Here is a 26,656-nt window from a genome sequence, read left to right on the forward strand (position 1 = left end):
AAGTACAGTAAGGAATATAAATCAGAATCATAATTATTGGAAAGAAGATAAAACTTAGCCTTGTTTGAGGATAACACGATTTGTATAATGAAAACCCAAACGAGCCAACTGAAAAGCTAATATAAACTTTATTATATAACCAGCAGTAATGATTACATAGAAAACATAATGGTTTTAGAAAAAAATTCAGAATAGGCAAAACATACATAGAGAAAAGCACAAAACACTTCAGAGTAATCTTAAGAAGAATTATGGGAGCAAATGAAGAAAAGCACATAAAATTACTGTAAAGTATAGAAAACTCACTAAATGCTTGTTTCCTTTTTAAAATTTGACAGACTGGTCTCACAGGTGAAAAAAGTCAAACTGGTCTCACAGGTGAAAAAAACTCTTCTGAAACTGAGAGTGGTTAGGGACACTACTTATTTTGTCTTGCGTATACTAAATTAAAAACATAAAACATAATGTTTTTAAAAGTACTAGAGCAAAAATTGATACAGATCATTGAAACAAAATATATACTCCAGAAACAGACTATAATTTCTGGAAGGATTTCACATATCCTCCGGAGATCCTCAGATTTGTAAACAGAAATTTATACGCAGCAGTGTGCATTTAGTTACGTTTAAAATCATTTGCCTTACCCTAACTTATTCATGAGCAGAAGGTAAATCCAAATCCCCGGTGATACTCAATCTGAAACAGACCATGTGAAGTTTGTATTCATAAGCTCAATTGCTGATGAATGCTTGTAATTTAGAATGTTTGCCCACTTCCTTTAGAGAATCTTATTTGAAACCATTATTTGTTCCTCTTTTGTATTTTTATATATGCCATCTAAATAGCCATGGTACATCTAGTCTGATTATACCTCTTGTTGGCCCTCATGTTTAGCTACTTTGATGGATGACTGCTTCTCCTTCTGTGTATTGTGGAGCCCAGCAAAGTGAATTTGTTTAATACCAGGTAGCCTGTGTTTTGAACCCTATCATGCCAGATATGACCTTAAGACATGGTAAAATCCTTCTAGACATTTTCATGACTTCAGTGGCAGGTAAAAAGCAGGAATTTCATTTAATTTATATTATTTTTAGAAAAGTTAGAAACAACTGGAATTGTTAACAATAGGGAATGGTTAAAAATATATTTGTACATCTGTGCAAAGTCACGTTATACAGCCACAAAAAGGGATTACTCATAGCCCAAACCTCAGCATCATGCATTATATTTAGTTAACAAATGTGCACATATGCCCTGACTCCAAAATAAAAGTTGAAAAACAGAAATATTAATATAAAACAAAGAATTTTAGATGATATAATTCTTACCAGGAAGTATACTATGAATAACATTTTTTAATTTCATTTGGTTTGTATATATTTTATTTTTATATTTTCCTTTATTTTTCAAATTTCTTAGAAGCATGAGAATCAGAAAAACATAATTTAAAAATGTGACGATCAAGATATTTAAGGATTGGAATATATATTAACAATACAAATAAATTATGTGTCAACAATTATTTAGTGGTAACATTTAATGTGTGTACTTTTAGTTGATTTTGCTAAAAGACATGTACACATATGTGACAAGGACATGTATACGTATATGACAAAATCATTCTGATTTGCATCCTCAAATTCAGCCCTATAGTTTCCACCACTGAACAGCTGACTAAGGTACCACAGTAAACTCATGGCAGTTCTTCTAAGGGCAGGAAAAGTTATATAAAATGTAGGCCTTTAAATACTGGATTTGCAAAGTTCCATTATGTGTGATAAGAATGGAGAAGCGTATACCTACTACGTCCCAAATAGGAAATTACCTATAAGCATCATAATTTAACTCACCATACATACTTTGACTCAAGTAACTGATTTTAAAAAAAAATCCACGTGGTTGGTGCATGTGGTTCATTATGTTGTGTTTATAAATATGATCATCAACCGATTTGCAAAACAGTAAAATATATAATTCTATGAACTCAATTCCAAAAATAATTTACACCTGGATGAATCTTTTTGGAAAATTTTACCAAACAGAATCATCTTCAGTGCTTTTCTAAACCAAGGATAGAAAAATGCATAAACCATTGGATTAAATGTAGAGTTCAAGTAGCCAAACCAAATCAATACATCATTCAAAGTAGGTGGAATAATGTAGTGAAGAAAAGGGTCCATGACTGTACAGATAAAGAAAGGGCACCAGCATATTAGGAAAACTCCCATCACAATCCCCAATGTCTTCACAGCTTTCCTTTCTTTGCTTTGTGAAATTCCATTTTTCATTTCCAATCCAATTTGGAGCTTCTGATTGGCATTATTAATTAATCTTGCCTGCTCTTTAGCGATAAGATATATTCTGTAATAGACACATAACATAATAGATCCAGGTATATAAAAAGAAGTCATAAAGGCCAGTACCCCAGATATTTTGCTAAAGAAGACAGAGCAACCTCCTCTGCAGTGAACATGTTTGTAATATATCTCTTCAGCGCCTTTGAAGTTTAGCTCCAGAAAGATCATTCCAAATGCAAAAACAGCGGGGACACTCCAACTAATGAAGATCATCACACAAATAACCAAGATATTGATCTTGGCTTTATATCTCAATGGATCACACACAGCATAGTAGCGGTCAATGGAGATGAAAGACAAATGGAAAATGGAGGCTGAGCTCAGCGTAATGTCGATGCTTGTGTGAATTTTACAGAAGACTTCTCCAAAATACCAACAGTGCTCAGCAGATCTCACCATACTGTAAGGCATGACCAGACACCCCAGAAGAAAGTCCACAGTGGCCATGGAATGAATGAGCCAATTTGTCGGGGTATGAAGTTCTTTGAAGTGTGATATAGAAACAATAACCATCAGATTGCCAACGAGTGTGGTCAGAATTATGAGCACCATTAAACTGTACAGGGAAGCACGGACATCATTTGACCAGTTGTTTTTCACACAGGAAATATTAATTATATTGTGGCAAAAGGGCATCATTCCTGAGGGCTGTCAATCAGTTTACTTTTCCCTTTGTGTGTTGATTTATCTTTTTCCCAAATCCATAATCAGGTTACAGTTCCTTCTCATGTTTATTTTTTATTTGCACATACTTATCCCAGAAACCTAGGAGGAAAAATAAAAGAGTAAATCACTGGCAATTTGAGTCCTCTCACTTCTAACACATTTACCTATTACTCCCTGTTGAAGAATAGTTATTTTGGAAGGAACTTTATTTCCAAGTTCCATTCAATAGTTCAGTACAGCAATTTTTTAAAAACTTTTACCTGGAGCTGGACATTCTTCTAGAAATACGAAGCTAAATTATTAGGTTGAACTATATGAAACTGCCACATTTGTAGGTCAGAGAAGATCATATGATGATTGTGATCACACATCTTAATCTATGGAAACAATCTGTGTCCATAGGAAGCCAGTCTAGTGGGGGAGACTTACATTCTAAAGGGTAGAAAGAAATTGCCAGAAAATTTAGAATTAAAATATGTTTATGAAAAAGACAAGAAGTCTTTTAAATGTGCCTCTTGTGCAGAATTAATACGCACTAGTGCCCACTTCTGCACTTGGTCATACGTAAGTTATATATTTCTTATTTTATAATTAATTGTAATAAGAAGAAGCTTACATATATTTATTTGCAGCTTGCAAAGTACTTCTACATATATTCCATGCATTATTTCAGTTACAGTTTTATTTGACATTTATAAGACCAACATCATTTTTTGTAAGGAAGACATGACATGCTTCATTAACCTCATTTTACTGGCAAGAAATGGAAGTTTAATTCACAAATCATTAAAGCTTGAATATGAGCTGTGGTCTCAATTACTAGTTCAGTTTCTTTGATATCAGTCCAGTCTTTCTCTCTATTGCAGAAAGAACCAACTTGAGGTCAATTTTTAAAAATTAAGCTTTAAATTTTCATATAAGAATTTATGATGTCTTAAATAATGGCACCTACTAGTGAGGAATGATATTGTGGTCCCACTTATTAAGGATTTTTGATATACAGACTAAAGTCTATGGTAAGAAGTGAAGTGGCATGGTGCAAAGAGCACTGAGGTGAGAGCCCAGGGAAGCGGAGTTTCCATGTGAGCTGTGGGCAAGGTACACAACCTTTTTAGTTTTTAAGTTCTGAAATCCAATAAATCTCACTTTATAAAACAGGTAAAAAAAATTATTATGAGTAGGCATCTTCTACTAGGCCTCCTCTTCTTGTATTTCACTGAAGAACCTCAAAGTTCCAGGGGACTCAGTCTGAAACTGTCCCTTTTGTTTCTATATGACCCTGTAATTCTGAGCTAAATTCTAGAACTTGGACTTACACACACACATATGCATGCACACACACACACACACACACATATATATAACACATACACAGACATGTACATATATATATATAAAGAGAAGAGGGGGGAGAGAGAGAGAAAGGAAGAAAGAAAAGAGAGAGAAAGAAAGGAAGAAGGAAGGAAGGAAGGGAGGGAGGAAGCGAGAGGAGGAGGGAAGGAAGGAAGAAAGAAAAAAAGGAAGGAAGGAAGGAGAAAGGAAAGAAAGAAAGAGAAAGAAAAAAGAAAGAAAGAAAAAGAAAGAAACAAAGAAAGAAAAAAGAAAGAAAGAAAAAGAAAGAAACAAAGAAAGAAAGAAAGAGAAGAAAGAAAGGAAGGAATGAAAGAAGGAAGGAAGGAGAAAGAGCTTGGGGAAGAGTACAAATTTCTGGCAATGAAGTCCTATAGTCTATCACTTTGGTAGGAAAATGCTAGAAAACAGCAACAATTCCTAGAATTCCAGGAGTCTGCGTTCCTTTTTATCTTTTTCCCTTCCCTCTGGGCTGATGGTTTAGAATGAGAGAAATGCAATATCTAGGTATGAAAATGTATATTTTAATAAATTTGAAACATTTTTCCCCTAATCTCCTTTGGTCTTCTATTCCCAGACAGAAACATATTTATACCAAATAAATCTGTAAGATTTATTTAAAAAGACACACAGGCTCATTCCATGATAGAAGCTAAACAGCAAACAAAAACTGTTATTTAAACTAAGCAATATTTGAATTACAATTATTATTTCATTAAAACAATGACGGATTTCTTACTATGAAATTTAAGTTTGCGTTTAACTAAACTCAATCAGTTAAGTTATATATTTTCTAGTTAGACTTTTCCTCCACTATTTCCCTCTCTTTTCCTTCTTTCTTTTACTTATTTGTTGACTTACTAAAGGAAACACACAACACTCAAAATCACTGTTCAGAAGTGTTTATTTATTCCTGACTCTTAAAAACATTTCTTCCTGATGTCATATTGAGTAGGGACTCTCAGTAGGAACTAGGGTTCAAAAAGAAGTAAGGGAAGGTGGAAATAAAGCAAAATACAAATTTCACTTTTAGAAGAGGAAATTCACAGAAGATGAAAACGCCATCTGGCAACTTCATAGGCCTTGTTTTTTGTGGCTCTGACCAAAATGACTCAGAGGTTACCTCAAGCTCATATTTGCACATACTGGTTTAAGAGAAATCAAGCCTTAGGCACAGTATCTTAGAAATTGTTGATAGTATGAATGCCACATCTGTAGAATAATTTGTCTGCCCAACTTAAAGAATATTAAACATCATTGTATGAGTGCTTTTTGAAGTGTTATAAATTGTTTTTGAATAGATTTATTTGTTTAAGTGCTCTATGACAACATTGTGAGTTGAAAGCTTATCTAAGGACCTGGCAAAATAGTGTTTTTGTTTCTTTTCTTTCAGCTTTAAGAATTTACAAGCTAGAGATAATTATTATCTGTATATACAAAGTTTCCAGGTTGAATATACAATAGCAATATGGGAAGTTAACAAATTGCTGTTTGATTACCTAACTAAGTAAACAGTTCTGTGTAAATGATCTAATCATCTAATGTTTGAAAATGACATATGAATTAAAAATATGTTGATAGAACTTATAGTTTAAAATAGATCTGTCTAGCAAGGCAGGAACTCCTGGGCAGAGTGCCTCAACTTTCCAACAGAAGGTCATGAACACTAACCCTATCATAAGCTTTGTCCCGGATTCCATTAACCACCCATCCCTAATTGCTCAGAATTTCATCTCTATACTACTCTACTCATTTCCTAATCCAAACCAATTTCCCATTGTGGTATTACTCACAAAACCCTTCCAAGAGTGCCCTTGGGGACTCGTGGTCTTTATTCCATTTCCTAAAATTCTTTTTTTAAATCTGCTTCCCACTCTTTTTTCTAACTAAAACTCTCTCTCCTCAGGATACCTTCTCCCCAGCAACCTTGTCAATGGCGGCTGTTTTCTTTCCTACATTCCTTGTACCTCTTCATATTATATGATCTGGAGGAAGAGTAAGTGTCCACTTACACTCATTGCCATTGAAGATCTTTCCACCCTAACCTCTAACCCCTTGCAAGCTTTGAAGTTCATGTCTTCATGCTATACCTCTGTATTAGTCCATTCTCACACTCCTACAAAGAACTGCCTGAGACTGGGTAATTTATAAAGGAAAGAGGTTTAATTGACTCACAGTTCCGCAGGGCTGGGAAGGCCTCAGGAAACTTACAGTCATGGTAGAAGGGGAAGTAAACACATTCCTCTTCACATGGTGGCAGCAAGGAGAAGTGCAGAGTGAAGTGGGGTAAAAGCCCCTTAGAAAACCATCAGATCTCATGAGAACTCACTCACTATCATGAGAACAGCATGGAGGTAGCTTCCCCCATCATTCAATTACCTCCCACCAGGTCCCTTCCATGACACATGGGGATTATGAGAACTACAATTCAAGATGAGATTTGAGTGGGGACACAAACCACACCAACTTCCTCCTATTGCAGGCATGTACAGACTCCCAAGTCATCTCTCTGTACTTCTTGAAGATATGAGCTCCTGGCTTACTGTCACTGTCCGTAACACTACTCCTGCTAAAGTTCTCAGGAATTTTATTGTCCACCTAAATGATCCTTCCAATAATGGACTCTTAGTTCATTGACCTCTATCTTTTAACAATCATAGACTCGCCTCCATCTCATCTCACCTTCCATAGTCATATCCCGGGATGTCATTGTCAATGACAAGAGTCATCCAAATGATTGTTTTCAAGCTTCACATCCTGTCCTCCCAGCCCATGTGCTTCCTTTCCAACAATTTTTCAACTCCCTTGAAGCCCTCAATTCATTTATTTTACACACCTTTCCACTGTCCTTCATTTACTCATGTCTACCTCTTTACTCAGTTTAGATTCCAGTATTTCCTGGCATTATCTTAAGCTCTCTCACATTAACATACTTTCCTGGCTAAACTTGAACACTGGTTAAATGCAGTTTTCCTCTCACTTCACTCCGGCACACTGAATGTGGCATAGAAAAACACACAATAGCCTTCTTTTAAATTCGTAACAAAAATGGGCCATTACAATTGCTCAGGAATCCTACTCCATTTCCCTGTTACCTTCATTCCTCTCCTCTCTGAGATGACTATTTCATGCCTTCTTGAATCTCAAATACTTATTCACGTCCTTACTCTCACCTAATGACTTTGCATTCTGTTTCACTGAAAAAAGTGATGCAATCAGAAGAGAATGTCCACATCCCTCCAGCCTATACCTGTTTACATATTCAGCCCACTCCCTTATTGCTGCAAATTACTGTAAATGAATGGACTCTCTCCCATCACAGGCCGTTCCTCAGATGTGCCCCATACCCATCTCTTTATGCCTATTCCAAGATATACCCTCCAACTCTCTCTCCCCTGCATCTTCAGTGGTTCTCTTCCAAATACCTTCACTCTCAAATATGCAGTAATACTTTCCACCTTAAAAGAATTATTGAAGCTCACATCTTCTTTCATTTATCGACTACCCCTTTATCAGAAAGGAACCCTTTGAGTCATTTATACTCCCTGTCTCTAATTCCTCTAATCCTATCTCTTAAAATTCACTGTAATGAGAATCTCATCATCAATACTCCACCAAAACAGTTCTTAACTAAGTTATTCTACATTACTAAACCCAGTGGTAAGTTATCAGGCCTCAAGTTCTTGCTTGGCCTTTCAATTCCCCCTTGAAACAATTTCTTCCCTCAGCTCCTGGGTCACCACCCCCTTGTGGTTCTGCTACCTCACAAGCTGCTCTTGTCAGTGGCTGTTACGGTTCTTCTTCATCTCACTGGCACTAAGTCTCAGTCCTCAGTTCCCTTTCCTATTCATAACCACTCCCTTGGTGATTTCATGCTGTATTATGGCATAGTCTACATGCTGATGAGTCTCAAATGAATACTTCCAGCTTTGACCTTCCCTCTGAACTCTGGACTAGTATTTCCTGCTGCCCACAGGATATCACCACTTAACTTGTCTAAAGCCAAGCCCTTGACCTCCCTCCTGTGCCTAGCTTCTCCTCCTGCTCTCTACATATCCAGAACATGACAACTCTATTCTTGAACGTCCTCCATCCAAAACTTTTAGTTAATTCTTAGCTTCTCGCACTCAACAACATATCCAATTCATCAATAAATGATCTTGGCCCTTCATTAAAAAGTTATCTAGAATCAGATCATTTCTCGTCATTTCTACTATCACCATCCTGGTCCAAGCCACCAACAATCTCCAGATTAATCTAATAACCTCCCAGCTGGTTCCCCTGCTTCTTCTCCTGTCTCTCCACAGAAAGTATCCCCAACAAGCAGCCAAAGTGATCACATAAGTACATACATTTTCACATAAATTCTTCCAGAATGGTAGAACATGAGTCTCAAATGTAAAAGAACAGGGGCATAAAAAATATGCCCAGAGCCAATACTGAGACATTGTCAGCCATGCGCCCCTATCGGGCCAAAGAAACCTGCATGGTGACATGCTGCATCTGTGCCTGCCTGATGTTAAGACCACACTTCTCACAATGTCTCCTAGAACTTGATGTAATCCTACAGTAGTGTGTGTATGTGAGGCTGTATTCTGCCCATCTATAACCTACTTAAATTCATCAAGTTCTGTATACTTTCAATCATGAGTAACTATTTTAATATAAGTGAGTTATTACTGCTATTTTTATAGACAAGGCAGCAAAGAGAACTACAAATCTGGAGCTCTGTGACTGGTACAAGCTAGGTGATTTTTTTTTTCCATTGGTGTTCAGAGGAGAGGTTATATGAAATACTTTTGGCCTTCAGGTGAAAAACTAAAAAAGAAGTGATTGAGATATGAATTTTTTTTTGGTAAAAGTGTAAATAAAGCTTCTGACTTTCAGACATTCTGCTTTTTTTTTTTTTCTGAGATGGAGTCTTGCTCTGTCACCAGACTGGAGTGCAGTGGCAGGATCTCAGCTCACTGCAACCTCCTCCAACTCCCTGGTTCAAGCAATTCTCCTGCCTCAACCTCCCTGGTAGCTGGGATTACAGGCACACACCACCATGCCTGGCTAATTTTTGTACTTTTAGTAGAGGCGGGTTTCACCATGTTGGCCAGGATGGTCTTGATTTCCTGACCTCGTGATCCGCCTGCCTCGGCCTCCCAAAGTGCTGGGATTACAGGCGTGAGCCACGGCACCTGGCTCAGACATTATTCTTAAGGGAAGTCATCCTTACTGAACCAGAGACATACGAGATAAAAGAAAAGGACAGAAGCATTCCTGGCTTCCCTGAAGATATATATTTCACAACCTGAACTTGCTTCTATTTTTCCCCCTTTCTTTGGTTTATTTTATATTATTGACTCAAGGACATAGCTTCTAAGCCAATAAGAAGTGATTGGTTTCCTCCTCACCACTCTTTTTTAACAGGTGAGGAGTAGGTAAGAACTCTATGGAAGGTGTGGAGAGTAGGTTCAATAGCTGATATTGAACCAAAGAGAAATTCACCATCAAATAAAAGAAAAGGAGGTCCCCAGAGTCCCCCAAAAGAGGCAATCATAGAGTCAGAGTAGTGGGTGGAGTGGCAGGGAGACAAGGCCTTTTGAAAACTAAGCTGCAAACAGTGGTGTCCTAATGAACAAAGCCTAGGGGAGGCGGCGGTTGTGCAGGTTTGGACGAAGAGGTTCTCAGCATGCCCAGTTCGTACAGGAGAAAATCACCTGAGCTCCAAAGCAGATTTAGGAAAAGATCAAGATCTTCTGCTCCTTCCCCCAAGGAAATTGGCATCCCGACAAGAAAATGACAGTGGAGTGGCCTGTAGTTGCAACAGTGAAGAGCCTTCCACCAGGCATATATACTAGTGTGTCCTTACCCGAATGCACAAGCCAAATAGACATGCAAAAGCAGTCACCAAGAAGAAAAATGTGGAGCAGTTAAGTTTCTGGGCAATTCAAAGTAGGGGCCACTTCGTACCTTAAAGGAAACTAAGAATAAACAAAATGTCTTTGACCCAGGCAGAAGCCACTATCTCAATGCCTGGTCGGCGTGTTTGGGTTTTTGTGTGTGTTATTGTTTGTGTGTGTCTGTTTAAGTGACACTGTTTTTCTTCTGTCTGGTAATTTTGCAGTTACCACATAATGCTAAATTGGAGGCAGAGACATGGGACATTATAATCTATGCCAGAATGTGACTTTTTGCTCTAGAACTTTTGATGGCTATCTTGTGCTTGCTTTGATAATAAATAGTCTAAAATACATGATACCCTGATTGATTTGTGGGAGAGAATTTAAAAGAAATATGGACCTAAAATTGCAACTAAACTTTGTGTTAACCTAAATATACTGTTGTTTTACGATCTCTTATTGATCTTGGGTAACGTTATATAAAAGTTGTATGAACCCACAGAAACCATCACACTCAAACCTTTGGTAAACTTTTAATGTTTCATTTGGTTCTTGCCCAATCGGTGACCATCGGAGCATCATAAAGAAAACACTGGTAGCCAATACAACCAGTTTGAGTTTATGAAAGGTCACAAGTCTATGATTGGCAAAGGAGATAAATCATTTAAAATGTTCTGGAAAAAAAACATAAATGCTAGGTGAATCCCTTAAATAGTCCTCAAATATAGAAAATGTTTTCTGGAGACACCTGGTCCCTAGCCTCTCTCTCTCTACACCTGGGATTGGAAACATGTTGACTTTGCATTTGGTTCCCGAACCAAGAAACCCTTAAGTTTTTAACCATGTCCTTAAATGGAAGAATAGTTGTTAGGATCAGATATTCTCAAAAGGTGTTTCAAAGCCCAGCTTTTAAAAGAGCAGTGCTTATAGCCAGAACACACTTTCAAATCTAGCAAGATTCTACCCTGGATGAGAGTGCTGTTGGCTGTCATGTGTCCGCATCAGTGTTTCTGGGGAAATAGACACTGCTGACATTTTCTGGTCTCTCGTGCTCTATGTCATGTTCTTATTTAATTTAAGACAGCTGGTAGGTACTTGTATCTATAGCTAACAGTCTAGAATTTAACTTTATAGTAAGTGTAGTTTGGTCTCTTCCTACAAATCCATAGCCCTAAAATAATATACCTTTACAGGAACAAATATAGGCTGACCTTAAACTTCTCAGGAACACTGTATCTTTTAATTAAATGGGGCACTGTATACAGAACAATAAGAAAACGTTTGAAACCACAAAATGTTAAATATGGGAAATATGACTTTACGATATATTCAAGGGCTTATAGCACCCATGTATACTTTGAAAAGGAAACAAATTACTTGCAGAGAGGTGTAAGATTCTTATACCTAATACCTCCTAATAATACTCTTAAGGTAATCCTTTGAGAAAGGTATAAGAATTAGGATCTCAAGAATTGGGAAACTGAGCCATGAAAGGACTAATAATGACCTCTGCACAAATTAAGCATCGAATTCACTTTAAAATAATTCTGGCAAATTTTGTTTTAAAATGGAAATATAGTTGATGAAAGGATACATTTTTAAAAAATCAAGAGTGAGGAAAGTCACAGCACTAAAGAATTGGAAGCAAGCATTGTAAATAGATCTGCAGGTGAGAGGAAAACTTCCTCCTGACATCCTCTGACAGCCCAGTCTTCATGACCGCCAAAAAAAATCCTACACCCCTGATATGAGCTAACAATGAAAGTTCAGAAGCCATTTAACAAAATACAGTAGCAGCACAGGGAGAGGCCAAGTCAACTAGAAAAGGCAGCTACTATAGAAGCAGGAAAGTAAGAACTTTAAATAAAATTTAGTAGAAACACCTGAGATTAAAAATTAGAGTACAGATAAACATTTGAAACCAAAAGAAATGATACAGACATTTTGAAAACCCATGAAAGAATTATAAAAGAGAATAATCACAACTAAAGACTGAATCACGGATCTGGTGGATAAAATAGAGGAGTCTCACATACATTAAGCCAAAAAACAAAGAAATACAAATTCATTCATTCTTTTTTTTTTTTTTTTTTTTTTTGAAACAAGGTCTTGCTGTGTCACCTAGCCAGGAGTGCAATGGTGCCATCATGGTTCACTGCAGCCTCAATCTCTGGGGCTCAAAAGATCCTCCTGCCTCAGCCCCCTAAATAGATGGAACCACAGATATGTACCATCAGGAGGTATTTCAAGTTGCCCAGACTGGTCTTGAATGCCTGAGGCTCCAAGCAATCCTCCTGGCTTGGCCTCCAAAAGCATTAGGAATACGGACGTAAGCCCCCACACCCGATCTGATTTGACTTTTCTAACAGTATCACTCCGATTGCTGCCTTGAGAACAGATGCAGAGGAGCAAAGACATAAGCAAGGAGATCAATTAGGGAGCTTCTGCAATGGAAGTTGTCACCTGGTGAGAGAAGATGGTGCTTTGGAGCACAGCAATGTTTGTCAGGGTGGAGAGGAGAGATCACGTTTGGACATGTTTTGAAGAAACAGCCAGCAGGAATTGCAGATAGACTTGATTGTCGGTTTAGAGAAAGTCATGGAGGGAAGTAACAGGGCTTTGGCTTGAGCAGCTTGAAAAACAGAGGTACTAGTTAGAGAGATGGAGAAGATGGTGACTGCAGAGGGATAAGAAGCAGGGGAAATGGAACGCTTTGCCCTTGTGAGGTTGGAGCTGTGTGAGGAAGAGCAGGCCTTTAGTGCTCAGCTGCTTTGGTTCAAGTCCTGGCTGGGCCATTCACTGGTCCTGTGACCTTGAACATACTACCCAGCCTCCAGAGGCTGCAGTTTCCTCATGTGAAAAACAACCAAACAAAAAGAAAACAAAAACAAAAAAAACTATTTTCTGGAGCTCTTATGAAGCTGGAATGAGTTAATTTTTATAAAGTGCTTATAATAGCATCTTGTAGATAGTGTTCATCAACTAAGTAAACATCCAAGTGTAATGCAAGGGAAATCAAGGTGCTGTGTCAAGAATACACATATATTTAAATTTAAATAGATGCACTCTAATGGATCACTATAGGCAGAAGGTAAGGAAAGGGAGAAACAGAAATAAATAGGGGGAGGGAGAGACAATAAGATGAAATATATATATAGAAGTAGGATGTCAGAAGGGAATGGCATGTATTTTATTCACTGCTGAAGCTCTAAGGCCTGAAAATATCTACAACATGTACTGAGCACAAAAGGGAATAAAGAATTGAATGAATGAACACATGAACTGAGGAGTTCATTTTCATTTCTGTGCCTCATAGAACCTTAAAAAAAATTCATGCACATATACTTAGCCTGGTTCTGAATTCTGAGTATCAAGGAAAAAATTGTATAAGCACCCAAATAGAAAGAACTGGTTATTTTAAAAGGAAAGAAGTTCAGGCTAGTATAGGACATCTCCTCTGTCATTCTGGAAGCCAGAAGTCAATAGAATGAGGTTAGAAATTATGACGGAAATAGGATGACAATTCAACAATCCTATATGCAGTCAAAAGGGTGATCATATAAGAGTAAAAGAATGACAGTAACAGTGTATTTATGGCCACCTGCTGAGAAATTCTAGGAAATACTCTAGCAATATAAAAATTAAATCAAAACAAAAATTTCTAAATAGCAAGAGATGAAAAATAAAAGCAACAACAATGATTAATATCTAAAGTAAGGTTTAGTTTAAATTGAAAGGGGTTATGTTAATATGACACAATACAATGCTTGTTAAAGGAACATTCAAAATGAAAAACAAATAAATTTCAAGGAAACACTTAATATTGGCCTGGAACTTAAAATTCTAACTATCTTAATAACACCTAGTTGTTATCAGGGGCGCTGAGGGGCTGGCAAGTTAAACTTCTTGACTGGATGGAAAGATGCGTAGTTATAATTAAATTTTGGACAGTTGGTCTAGCAGCATTTTTTAAAATTTAAAATGCTCACATTGTTTGAATCAACTCCGTTCAGTGCAATTGTTTTTGTAATAGCAACGAAAGAAAAAAGTAAAATAATCTAAACTTTGATGTCAGACTTACATATATATATATCAGTAGACATATGATATGTATTTAACAAGATGTTAAATAAAATGATCTGGTTCTTTCTATATAGAGACAGAAAGTTGTCAATAGTATATTTTTAAGTAAAGAAAAAACATTTACCGGTTACTTAAAAATATACAATTATGTATTCTAAAATATCATATGTCAATATATTGTTAAGTAAAGAAAACATTTGCAGAGTATTTAAAAATATCATAAATAGGAATACACACTCACATGCATTTATGTAATTATGGGAAATAAGTATGGAATGGAATACTCCAATTCTCAATATTGTTTACTCAGAGATAGTGAGATTGAAACTCAAAAAACACACAAAAAGATTAACAACAAAAAAAAAAACACAAAATTTTAGCAACGTTTTTACCTGGGTGGTGAATTATGGGTGAATTTTATTTACTTTTCCGTCTCTATGACATATTCTAAGTTTCTTTCTGTGGGAATGTTTCACTTTCATAACTAGAAATTTTTTTAATAAAAGTAAATGTATTGTTTATAAATTGAGTTTCATTTTAAAAAACTATTGGTGAATAATTATCAATAAATTTGTATTATTTGTTTCTTTGACTTGTATAATTCTTTGCATAATTTATTTATCTATTTTACCTTTGTACTAAAATTATACTTTTGCTAAATTACTGAACTGAACTCATTTCCTGTTTTTGTTCTATTATAAAATGTAAAATAGACAATAATAATTTTACTCCAAAACTATACTTGCAGCTCTGTAATTCCAGTATTTTTAATAAACATACTAAAATATGTTTGAAAAATACTTATTTCTAAAGGGGGAAAGAGACCAGGGTGAGGGGAAACAGCATTTTTAAATGTTTAAGTCATGGTTCTTGAGATGAAACATTGCTGGAAGTGAACCATTTCTGTTTCAAAGAAACAGGAAATGGGACGAAATTCATTTGTTTGCTCCTACATCAACACAAACCAACAAATAAGAGTGAAACAGTCACCAGCAATATTATGATAAATGTACTATACATGAAAGTGTTTCTGCTATTTTGACGTGCATAAAGTAATATGAATCAGATTTAGGTAATGTAACTAAAAGGTTCTTAAGTTAATTGATCTAATATATGGCAGGTATACACACACACACTGAATTTAGTTTAAGTTGAAAGGGATTATGTTAATATGACACAATACATTTGAAAATGTACTGGGATTTTTCCTACCAAATATATTTGTACAAATAATATTTGTGCAAATAAGATTATGGTTTTGCAGTTTAGTTTTGTGTATAGTAACAATAAGACGTATTGTAATTGTAAAACCTAAAAAAATCTATAAGGGCTCCTTACATGATGTTAAAACTAGCCAATGTACACAGCATAGAATTTCTTTCTTCATTAACAAGAAAAGGAGATTTTTTAAAAGTTTCAACTTTTCAAATGTCCTAGCTTTCCATAAATGAATTTTTAATAAAAGAGAAACAACACTTTTTAAAAGACATGTAAAGCAAGCTATTTAAAAATTTATAACCATTCTTTTAGCTTCTCTTACTAAAGGGGCTACTAAGCAACTAAATTACAGAAAACCCCTGTTAATCTTCGCACTAAATAATCCTAAATTTTAACAGATGGATGAGTACCAAGCCATTGATAAATCTCATTATCTTTAGCATTCTTCCTGTAAAATACTACTTTAGGCCTTTGGGTTAGTCTCTAGGATTTGGTTTGGCTGTTCAGCAAATTCAGACCTACCTGCTCAGGTAAGAGTGAACACAGTCAGTGGATGAGCAGACAGCAGGAACACTGCCTTTGGGACCAGTCTGCATCAATCTCCTGGATACCTGCTGCTGGCTAGAGCCCACTGCTGCTGTATGATAGGCCACAGTTCACATAGACAAGAATGACGCAAATATTAAAATCCAAAACAAAAGCTGATAATAAATCTTTCTGAAACAAGCTAACAATATGTTATCAAGATATATCACTGGGAGGAGCTTTTATTCTGAACCAGCATCAGGAAGCTAGCAGTGAGCAAGCTAAATATAGAAGGTAAATATTACAACTACTTTAAAAATAATTCCAAGTGTGGGCCACCAGGAACCACAGCGATGCATTAACAGCCCATAAATGAAAACACATGTCCATTAAAACTGACTTAATTGCTGATTGATTTGAAAGAAAAGTACTTCTCTGTTAGACACCTGTACAAAGAAAATAACTAGCATTTAAAAAACAACTTGCTTTCAAAAGAGATGACCTGTACCCAACAAATGAATATTTTTAAAAAATAGAATGTACTCAAACCCAATAACATATTATACTTAGAAAATACTTTAAAGCAATGGCTTTCAAACTACTTTTGAACCACAACTATAGGAAGAAATACACTTTATATTCTTATTCAGTACATACGTAGGTAGGCACCCATAACAAATGTAAAATTTTTCGTTAAAAAATACCCTTACTTTGTTTAAGTCAGTCTGATATTTCCTATTTTATTCTATTTCTTCTTTTAGTTACTGGAAATTACAACCCAGTAATGTTATTAACCACAATAGAAAAACACCATCTTAAATGTTATATGGTCACACACATTTATCCCGTCAGTTTTCGTTTGTTTGTTTGTTTGTTTTTGAGATGGAGTTTCACTCTTGTAGCCCAGGCTGGAGTGCAATGGCGCAATCTCAGCTCACTGCAACCTCCACCTCCCTGGTTCAAGCGATTCTCCTGCCTCAGCTACCCAAGTAGCTGGGATTACAGGCGCCTGCCACCACACCTAGCTAATTTTTGTGTTTTGTTAGTAGAGACGGAGTTTCACCATGTTGACCAGGCTGGTCTCGAACTCCGGATCTCAGGTGATCCACCCACCTAGGCCTCCCAAAGTGCTGGGATTACAGGCGTGAGCCACTGCACCTGTCCTATTTTATCAGTTTTTACACTTAGACTTTTGAATACAATAAAAGTTGATTAAATAAAAATTATTTTAAAACAGAAAAGAGAAAAAAACAAAGATATATAAGAATAAAGCAAAGAATAAAGATAGGGAACGTAAGTAAATCAAAAATTAAATATAAAAAAGAAAAAGTGTTTATATATAAAATTTCCAAAATGACCCTCTCTACATGGAACCAGATCCTCCAATATGGCAAAACGAAGAGCTGGACAAGGGCTGTTTCTCTTCCATTACTATCTGTTACTCTGCATGGGATTAAAGGATCATTATGACACATTGATTATCAGGCGCGGTTCCTCACCCTTCTCACATCCTTTGTCTTTCCTTCATTGGGGGTAGAAAATACATTTTTTGCCCTTTGAATTTGAACTTTGCCATTTGACATGTCTTGGCCAAAAGAATGTGAACAGAGATAAAAATGTTCCAGTTCCAAACCTAGTCTTTGGGAGGACATGTTTATGAATGTCCTTTATCCTATCACCAGGAATACAACATACCCGGCTAAGCCACTTGTCCAAGGAAGATGAGAGACATGTGGAACAGACAGGGGCATGAAGACCTGGCAGCACCTGCCAGTCACCCTAGCTGACCCCATGGATTCATGAGCATAAGTTGCTATTATTTTGAGCTATGGAGTTTTGGTGCCATTTGTTACACAGCATGATCAAAGCAATATTAACTGTGTCAATTGTATTTCTGAAGGAAGCCATGGAGATCTGCTGCCCCATTCTCCTGCCTTGGGATCACTGGTGAAACACTGCACCCAATAATGTGTCAGCTGTGACCTAAATAGCCATTATTAAAAGCAGTGATAGAACAAGCAAAAGGGCTTACAGTGAAATTACCCTTTACTAAGTGATTGTAACTGCTGCTTCAGAAGTCTCCAGATATGAAAGGTTGGTTCAAGGAATAATATCCAAGTTCAGTTCTTGTTAATAGTACATAGAAAATGTCATTCACTTTTCTCAAAATGAGTTTAATGTTGCCTGAATCATACATATTCCTGTCTTACCAGGAATCAGTCTTCTTTGCAGGCAAGCACAATACCTCATGTATAAGAGTTTATTAAGCTCTAGGAAATCAAGGCTCTCGTCTGCTTTGTTCATTAGTCTCTCGCCATGGCTTAAAACAGTGCTTGACAGGCCGGGCCCTGTGGCTCACGCATGTAATCCCAGCACTATGGGAAGCCGAGGCGGGCGGATCACGAGGTCGGGAGATCAAGACCATCTTGGCTAACACGGTGAAACCACATCTCTACTAAAAATACAAAAAATTAGCCGGGCGTGGTGGTGGGGGCGCCTGTACTCCCAGCTACTTGGGAGGCTGAGGCAAGAGAATAGCGTGAACCCAGGAGGTGGAGCTTGCAGTGAGCTGAGATCGAGCCACCGCACTCCAGCCTGGGTGACAGAGCCAGACTCCGTCTAAAAATAAAAAAATAAAATTAAAAAAATTAAAAAAAAAACAGTGCTTGACAAACCGTAGATGCTTAATAAATATTGGCTTACTGAGTAACATTGAATTACTGGATAAATTAATTATTCATTTTTAAAAGCCTTTAAATCAAACGATTACATTGATATGGAATTCTCTTAGTTTCACTGTGCTAATTACAAAACTGCAAGGGCAGTAAATCTTCTCTTCATCTCCTGATCTTTCTTTTAACTGGAAAACTTATTTAATTGGATAATGATTTTTCTTCTAGGAATGTATAGTTAATAGTGAGATCGACATACAAACAAATATTTATTGCACAATAGAGGGATTGCTAAATGGAAATATAAAGGCTGTGTTATGAGAGAGCAGAAGAAGGATTTGGAAACCGCTCGTGGCAGCCAGGACAGGCTTCATGCATGAGGCCACATATAAGCTGAATCTGCAAAGACAATCCTCGGAGACTTCACAAACCACCTAAATTTAGAATAGGAAAATACACACAAAAACTCTTGTTTAATCTTAATAAACTAATTTCATAGTGGACAATTAAAGTCCTTTAGTTAGTAACAATCCTGTTTTTAAATGTTCTTCTTATTTCAGCATCTTTTTTAATCAACAAAAGTGTCTTGAATGTTTACTGTGGGCATTCGAAATAAAGCTTCTTTTTTGTTTCTGTTAAGGACACACACACACACACACACACACACATACCCCTAAAAAAATAATAAAACCTAAAAATATCTTAATTCCCACTCTCTGAACCCACTGAATTTCAAGCTAATTATCAGCTCCATCACCAAATGGGTCTTAGTGACGACATGATCTACATCCTCGGACATGCATGCCTACTGTCTACTGCTTTGACGATTGAATAGGACATTCCTGTAGATATTGTGAACTCCATGAAGGCAGAGATTTGGTTTCTGTTGTTTCGTTTTTGAGACAGGGTCTCCCTCTGTTGCCCAGGCTGGAGTGCAGTGGTGCAATCATGGCTCACTGTAGCCTTAACCTCCCGGGATTCTCCCACCTCAACCCCCTGAGTAGCTGGGACTAAAGGCATGCACCACCACACCCACACCCAGCTAGTTTTTGTGTTTTCTTTTTCTTTCTTTCTTTTTTTTTTTTTTTTGTAGAGGAGAGGTTTTGCCACGCTACCCAGGCTGGTCTTGAACTCCTGGGATTAAGGGATATACCTGCCTCGGCTTCCCAAAGTGCTGAGATTACAGGCATGAGCCACCGCACCTGCCTGAAGACAGAGACTTTGTATGCTTTGTTCACTGCTATAACCCCAGGGCCTAGCACATAGCAGGTGATCCCTAACTACTGGTTGGTTGACTGACAGATTTCTACCAGATTAGCTGAATATTCACATCTCTAGCACAAAGGAGAAATCTCAGAGCTTGCAGTATTGATTCAGAAGGCATTCACCTAGTGGTAATAGTTAAAGTTGTCTGTGGCAGAAGATAAGAGAAATCCCAGAAGGGGAAAGAAAGAGGGAGGAAGACAGAACTGTAAGAAATGTCAATATATAAGTAAAATACTTCCAGATATTTGGATGATAAAAAAGAGACCAATAAAGCCAAGAGGGGAAGAAGAATTTTAATAAAGTTATGGTGTAAAATGTTACTGAGTGTTAGAGTAAGGATAGAGATCAAGCATATGGTCAAGGATTTAAAAAGGTGTCATTAATGGTTTGGAAGCAATGTTAGTGGAGTATTGTGGACCATAGAGAAGATAGTGTATGTTAATTAAATAAAGGTAGCCAGGGTAAATTAATTTTTTGAGACATATGACAATGAAAAGAAGGTGAGAAATGGAATAATAGTTTGAAGGAATGGGAAGTACAGGGAAATGTAGAGCAAATACAAATTAAAAACAAGAGGTTTCATTTGCCCTGTAGAATATAAGAAAAGAGATTTTCCCTGCTTTCCCTTTTTCAAAGAGTCTTTACATTAGAAAACTTGTGCTTTAAGGTCTCTCTCTGTCTCTTTAAAATGTAGGTAAATTTTTTAATGTTAACTCAGCTTCTGGTCAGCATTATGATCCAGGAATGTCTTTCTCAAGGACTGGGAACCATCTCTTGGAAATGTAAACATTAAGGAAGATAGCACCCGATCTCCCAGATTCTGTGGGATGGTAGGAAACTAGCCTCAGCTTACTACTTGCTCCAAGTTGCAAAACTCCCTCTAGTCATAAAGAGTAGTTGATTTTTATCTTGGTTAAAACCAGTTAGCTAACACAGATGGTTACCCCAACTACCATGTGGGTTTAGGATGAATTATGTGTAACAAATGGTGCTGTCAAGTCCTCTTACATAAGCACTAGTTATAGTATATTTGAAGAAAATGTGTGTATTCATCAGGGTTCTCCAGAGAAATGGAACAAATAGGATGTTTCTATGGTCTAAATGTTTGTGCCCCTCAAAATTCATTTGTTCAAACCTAATTCCTAATGGGATGTATTAGGAGGTGGAACTAATTAAAACCTTTGGGGGTGATTAAGTTATGAAGGTGGAGCCCCTATGAATGGAATTAGTTCCCTTATAAAGAGCTAGAGAGAATACAGTTCTCCCCTTCTACCGTGTGAGGACACAGAGAGAAAGCGCCATCTATGAACCAGAAAGCAGGCCCTTACCAGATACCAAATATACCAACACCTTGATCTTGGTTTTCCCACACTCCAGAACTGTGAGAAATAAAAGAAAGAGATCTATTAAAAGGAATTGGTTCATGCATTATGGAGGTTGGCAAGTTTCAGGATGTTCAGGGTGAGTCGGCAAGCTGGAAACCCATTAGAGTTGATGATGTAGTTCCAGTCCTAAGACTAGCAGACCTGAGACCCATGAATAGCCAATGTCTCAGTTTGAGTCTGAAGGTAAGAAAAAGCCAATGTCCTAGTTCAAAGCCAGTCACTCAGGAGGAATTCTCTCTTACTTGGGGGAGGGTCAACCTTTTTGCTCTATTCAGACTTTCAGCTGAATGGATGAGGCCCACTCATACTAGGAAGACAATCTGCGTTACAATTTAAGTGCTAATCTTACCCCAAAACACCCTTACAGAAATACTCAGAATAATGTTTAACCAAATATCTGGGCACCCCGTGGCCCAATCAAGTTGACACACAAAATTAATCATCACAATATCTGGAATGGATTGCATCTGCTTGCCTATATAAAAGAATGAGGTGTGTTTTTGTCTTCGCAATATCTTAGTGGATTGCCTGTGATGTGCATCACATAATACAAATGTTTTCTTTCTCTTCTACCTTTGTGGAATGGTTTTCTGGGTTGGGAGGAGATTTTGTTTTAAATTATATTTTCCCAACAGAAGCATTTGTTAAGTTTGATTAGAATAAATGTGAAAGGGTTTGTCAGACAGCAGGATGAACCAGAAGGAAAGAAAGAGTGAAGATCAAATAAGATGTATTTGATGGAGCATGGGTTCAGGGTGATGGAAGAAGTGATTTTACAAGAAATACAGGAGGCTACAAGCCTTAAAAGGAAGAGAAACCCTTCCCTTTCTTGCTCTTCCTCCTCTTCCCAACTGTATTAGTTTTCTGGGGCTGCCATAATAAAATAACACAGAATGGCTTAAATAACAGAAATTTATTTTCTTATAGTTCTGGAGGCTGGAAGTCCAAGATCATGGTGTCACCAGGTTTGGTTTCTCCTGAGTCCTCTCTCCTTGGCTAACACATGGCTGCATTCTCACTGTGATTTCACATGGTCTTACACATTTTCGGTGTTTTTTGTGTATCCAAATTTTCTCTTCTTCTGACTCCAGTGCGATTGCATTAAGACCCACCCTAGCAGTCTTATTTTAACTAATCACCTTTTTAAAGGCCCTGTCTTCCAATACAATCACATTTTGAGGTACTGGGGGTTAAAACTTCAATGTATGAAATTTGGGGGACACTATTCAACCCATAACACCAATGTATCCAAATCTACTCATCCTTCAAAACTCAATTCACTTGTTACTTTCACCTTACAATTAAAATCAGTTTCTCTTATGCTTTCACTTCCTTAGAACTTTATCTTTCTTTTTCATATGGCCTTGTAATACAGTTAATCATCTTTATTTCTTAGGAATGTATTTTTATATACTACATAATGATGTGCTACAAACATTTTCTTGCATATACTTATATGCAATATTAGCTATATTAATGGTTTTGTGAATGGAACTGATATTTGATGATGTTAACTCTACTTGGACCTTGGAATTTTTATTCGCTTCAATGCTCACTGTATTTGCTCAAAATATTACCTCTCATTAGAAGATATATCTGGGCCTTAGAATCTTTACCTGTAAAGTTAGTAGATTGTCATAGATAATCTCCTTTGTTTCTTTTATCTCTTCTATTCCATCCATCTATTATTTCATTAACTCACTTATTCATCCATTCAGGAATTATCAAAGAAGTATCTTCTATTCCTAGATGGCAGACGCAGTGCTCAGTGTTTTGAATACCATGAGCAAGACCAAGTTTCTACCTTCCAGGTCAAAGGGTTGACATTCTAATTTTGACCTGCAATCAAATTCAGATGAGTTTGTCTTGCCCTTCTTGTTCCGCAGCATTCCACTTCGTAAGGCCCATTTTGCAAAGTCATGCTGCAGGAAGTCTTTTTTAGATTACCTTCCTCCCAGCTTATTTGTGATCAGTCTCTTCAGTTTTTCCCACAGACTAAATATACTGCAGTTCTCACGCCTCTACATATCACTTCAATACAACTATACCACAATTAAACATTTAGAGAGATCATGTGATATAACTTGAATACCCCATGAACCTAAGATATCTACCCTAACTCATCTTGCCCAATAATAGGCAAGTGTACCCAAAGTTACCTCTTTAGAACAGCTTCTTTGTATTAAGGTATTTTTTCGGGAAGTTTTCTTTTAAAATGCAGGTATCATATCCCCTGTTGTGCTTTATTATAATAATTGATTGCAGCTGTATCCTTTATTTCACACTTCCCACAGTGCCTTCAATGTAAAGCAATAAATGAAGTAGAAATTCTCTGAGGACTACACCCACTAATATTAACAGATATTTTAGCTCAAGTTAGCTTATGACAACAGAGTTTATGGGTAACAAAGTATTAATATAAGAAGAAGAGTTTGGGAGCTTGGTGCACTTTTTATTTTTGAAATCAGTCTCAGGTGATTAAAGAGTTTGGTGCCCTATAAGTGAAGAGGTTGGTTCCATTACGGGGACTGAATATCAACGCAGGTGTACTTAAAATGCTCTGACTGTTAAAGAGGTACCGAAAGCAGATGCACAGGCCGGTGTGTAACTGGCACAAATATTGACTGTTTTCCATCATAATAGAAGAAAAGTAGCATAATCAGCCAGCACTATTAAAAAATCAAATCCTTTCAGGTGATGATAAATTGTGAAATGCATAACCAAGGAGTAAAATGTTTACTTTTATATTTATAGGGGTTTTGCTTATTACACAAACTAAGAATCAGCAATTTCTAGAAAATAAATATCTTAAGCTTTGTAGGCCACAGATCTGTGGCAGCTACTCAACTTTGCCATTGTAATATGAACGAAGTCATAGTCAATAGTAAATGAGTGAGTGCAGTTGTGTTCCAAAAAAACATTATGTACAACAAATAGTTTACTGACCCCTGATATAGACTATAGAAGAGGTACTATGAGAACTTCCAACATTAATCAAAGCAAGAAGATGGGAATTCAAAGCCATTTTCCTGGTAAGATTCTTCTGTCCATTCCACTAAAAATACAAAAGATAACTAAAGTAAAAATATCATTTGCAATATTAAAAAAATCAGTTGACTGAGGCAAAAATAAGGAAAAGGATATCAGTCTTTACAATTGCATTAGATGCTTACATTTAAGCTTAGCTATTTTCTGCTGGCATAAAAAGAAAACAGTCTTATCTCCACAAAACACTGTATATAAACTTCTTTATAAGCTTACCAGGGATGTAATTGGTTATTTCTTGGAAACTGTTCCAGAAGTGTTTCAGGCTTCAGGAGAATTCTCTGTTATGAGGGTCCTTCCTCTTTCCCGTTCATCCCTCAATTTTTTACAGTAAAGTTAGTGAAGATTTTGTCTGACCTCCTTCCACCTCCCCTTTCTTCAGATGCTCTCTTCTTTTCATTTGACAGTCCATCTTTTCAGGAATACAGTTGTCAGGGGCCCCAACTTTTCAGCAGCAAAATGAATATGACCATGGCTAGAGATGTTCACCATTAAAAGTACACAGGCAAATAATAAGGTCTTCGATACATAAAATAATGTCTCCACACGTGGAATTTGGGGCTGGCAGGAGAAAGGTCTTGATACAAACAATGTGGCTTAAATCCCCTGAAATCACATTGGCATAGACCTGGCTTTGTCCAGAACTGAGTGCTTCCTGGCATGGGACATGGGATATGGTCAGTTGTGCAGTTCTATTCCTATTGTGTATAAAGATGATCCAACAGAACTATCATGGCTTTCTAAAAAGTATTCTGTAAGCAGATAAATTCCCTTTACTCTGATTTTAAAATAATTTTTAGCAAGTAATTTATAAGTAATATTAGGTTTCCCAAGGAGTTTTATATCATGAAGGTACTGCTGTTCTGAAATAAGTATATCCAACTGGCTTAGTAGTAAGCAATCAATCACTTACGGAGTGCTTACTGGATATCTGGTCCTGTATTGCATTTTCAAATTTAATCCTCTTGCCAATACCAAGAGTCTGGAAACATTAATCCTGTTTTTGTTAAAGAGACTGATGCTCAAGGAAGCTAAGGAATTTGGTATTATACACAGGCCTATCTCCAAAGTTCTATCTCCTTGTGCTGCTATTTTATTTCTCCCATGTGTGTAAATGACTAGACTCATTCTGGTTTAGAAATCATCTTTGGTGAGTTCTGTTGAAAGTGGCTCAGTCTCACGCCTGTAATCCCAGCACTTTGGGAGGCCAAGGCGGGCAGATCACGAGGTCAAGAGATCAAGACCATCCTGGCCAACATGGTGAAACCCCGTCTCTACTGAAAATACAAAAATTAGCTGGGTGTGGTGGTGCACGCCTGTAGTCCCAGCTACTCAGGAGGCTGAGGCAGGGAGAGTCGTTTGAACATGGGAGGCGGAGGTTGCAGTGAGCCGAGATCTCACCACTACATTCCAGCCTGGGTGACAGAGCAAGACTCTGCCCGAAAAAAAAAAATATGGCTCAGTTTCCAATAGTCTGATCATATCTGACGGAATTTAGAGAAATGATTTTCTGAACTTAAAGTATTGAGAACCAGAACTGAAATAGATTCCCTATGTAAGACAACTTTATAACACTTTATTCCTGACTACAAAGGGTAGTAAATAATATATTTCCTTAAAGATTAAGCTACAGTGCAGTTCAGCACTAATAATTATTATGATAACTAGAGAGTGTATAAGTACAGAACATGACAATAATGTCTTCTACTAACATTGCAAAAGATATGAAGCCATTTCTGGGTTAGGAATCAAACAGCAACTGAATTGGTTCACTGTGTAGAGAACTTCATGTAGATGCCTACGTTTTAGATAAAATATTATATCGGGGCGCGTCTATCTAAATATCTTAGCACATCAAGAGCATTTACATAAAAATATCTTAGTATATTTGGAATATTTCTGTATAAAAGGTTTATCACAGCCCCTGGAACTCAGTAGAAGCTCAGTAAATAACAGTTAAGGAAGCTAATAATAATATGGAGGTTAAAAAGCAAAGACGTCCTCCAAAAATTGTGTTCAGTTCAGAGCCCTGAGGACAGACCAATTGTTAGCAGGTCTCATTCATCTCCCAAAACTCCTTTCAGAAAACAAGTTGACTGATAAATAAACTCATCGTGATACCACCTACTCTGAATTATTGCAGAGTGGAGCGTTAGAGGATTGTCTATATATCCATTCGTTGGCCACCAGAAATGGAG

The 26,656-nt window shown here is 36.9% G+C and overlaps 1 protein-coding gene across 1 annotated transcript; it reads right to left on the minus strand.

Annotated features, from left to right (window-relative positions):
- Positions 1-242: 242 nt before the first annotated feature.
- TAAR1 (trace amine associated receptor 1) lies at positions 243-16,140 on the minus strand. Its single transcript, XM_004044694.4, has 2 exons — positions 16,088-16,140; positions 243-3,122 (listed from the first exon to the last, which is right to left on the minus strand). Exon 2 carries the CDS (start codon positions 2,994-2,996, stop codon positions 1,977-1,979), a length of 1,020 nt encoding a protein of 339 aa, XP_004044742.3. The 5' UTR covers positions 2,997-3,122; positions 16,088-16,140; the 3' UTR covers positions 243-1,976.
- Between the last annotated feature and the right edge of the window lie 10,516 nt (positions 16,141-26,656).

The sequence above is a fragment of the Gorilla gorilla genome, chromosome 5 (genome assembly GCF_029281585.2).
Source record: "Gorilla gorilla gorilla isolate KB3781 chromosome 5, NHGRI_mGorGor1-v2.1_pri, whole genome shotgun sequence".
Classification (NCBI taxonomy): domain Eukaryota; kingdom Metazoa; phylum Chordata; class Mammalia; order Primates; family Hominidae; genus Gorilla; species Gorilla gorilla.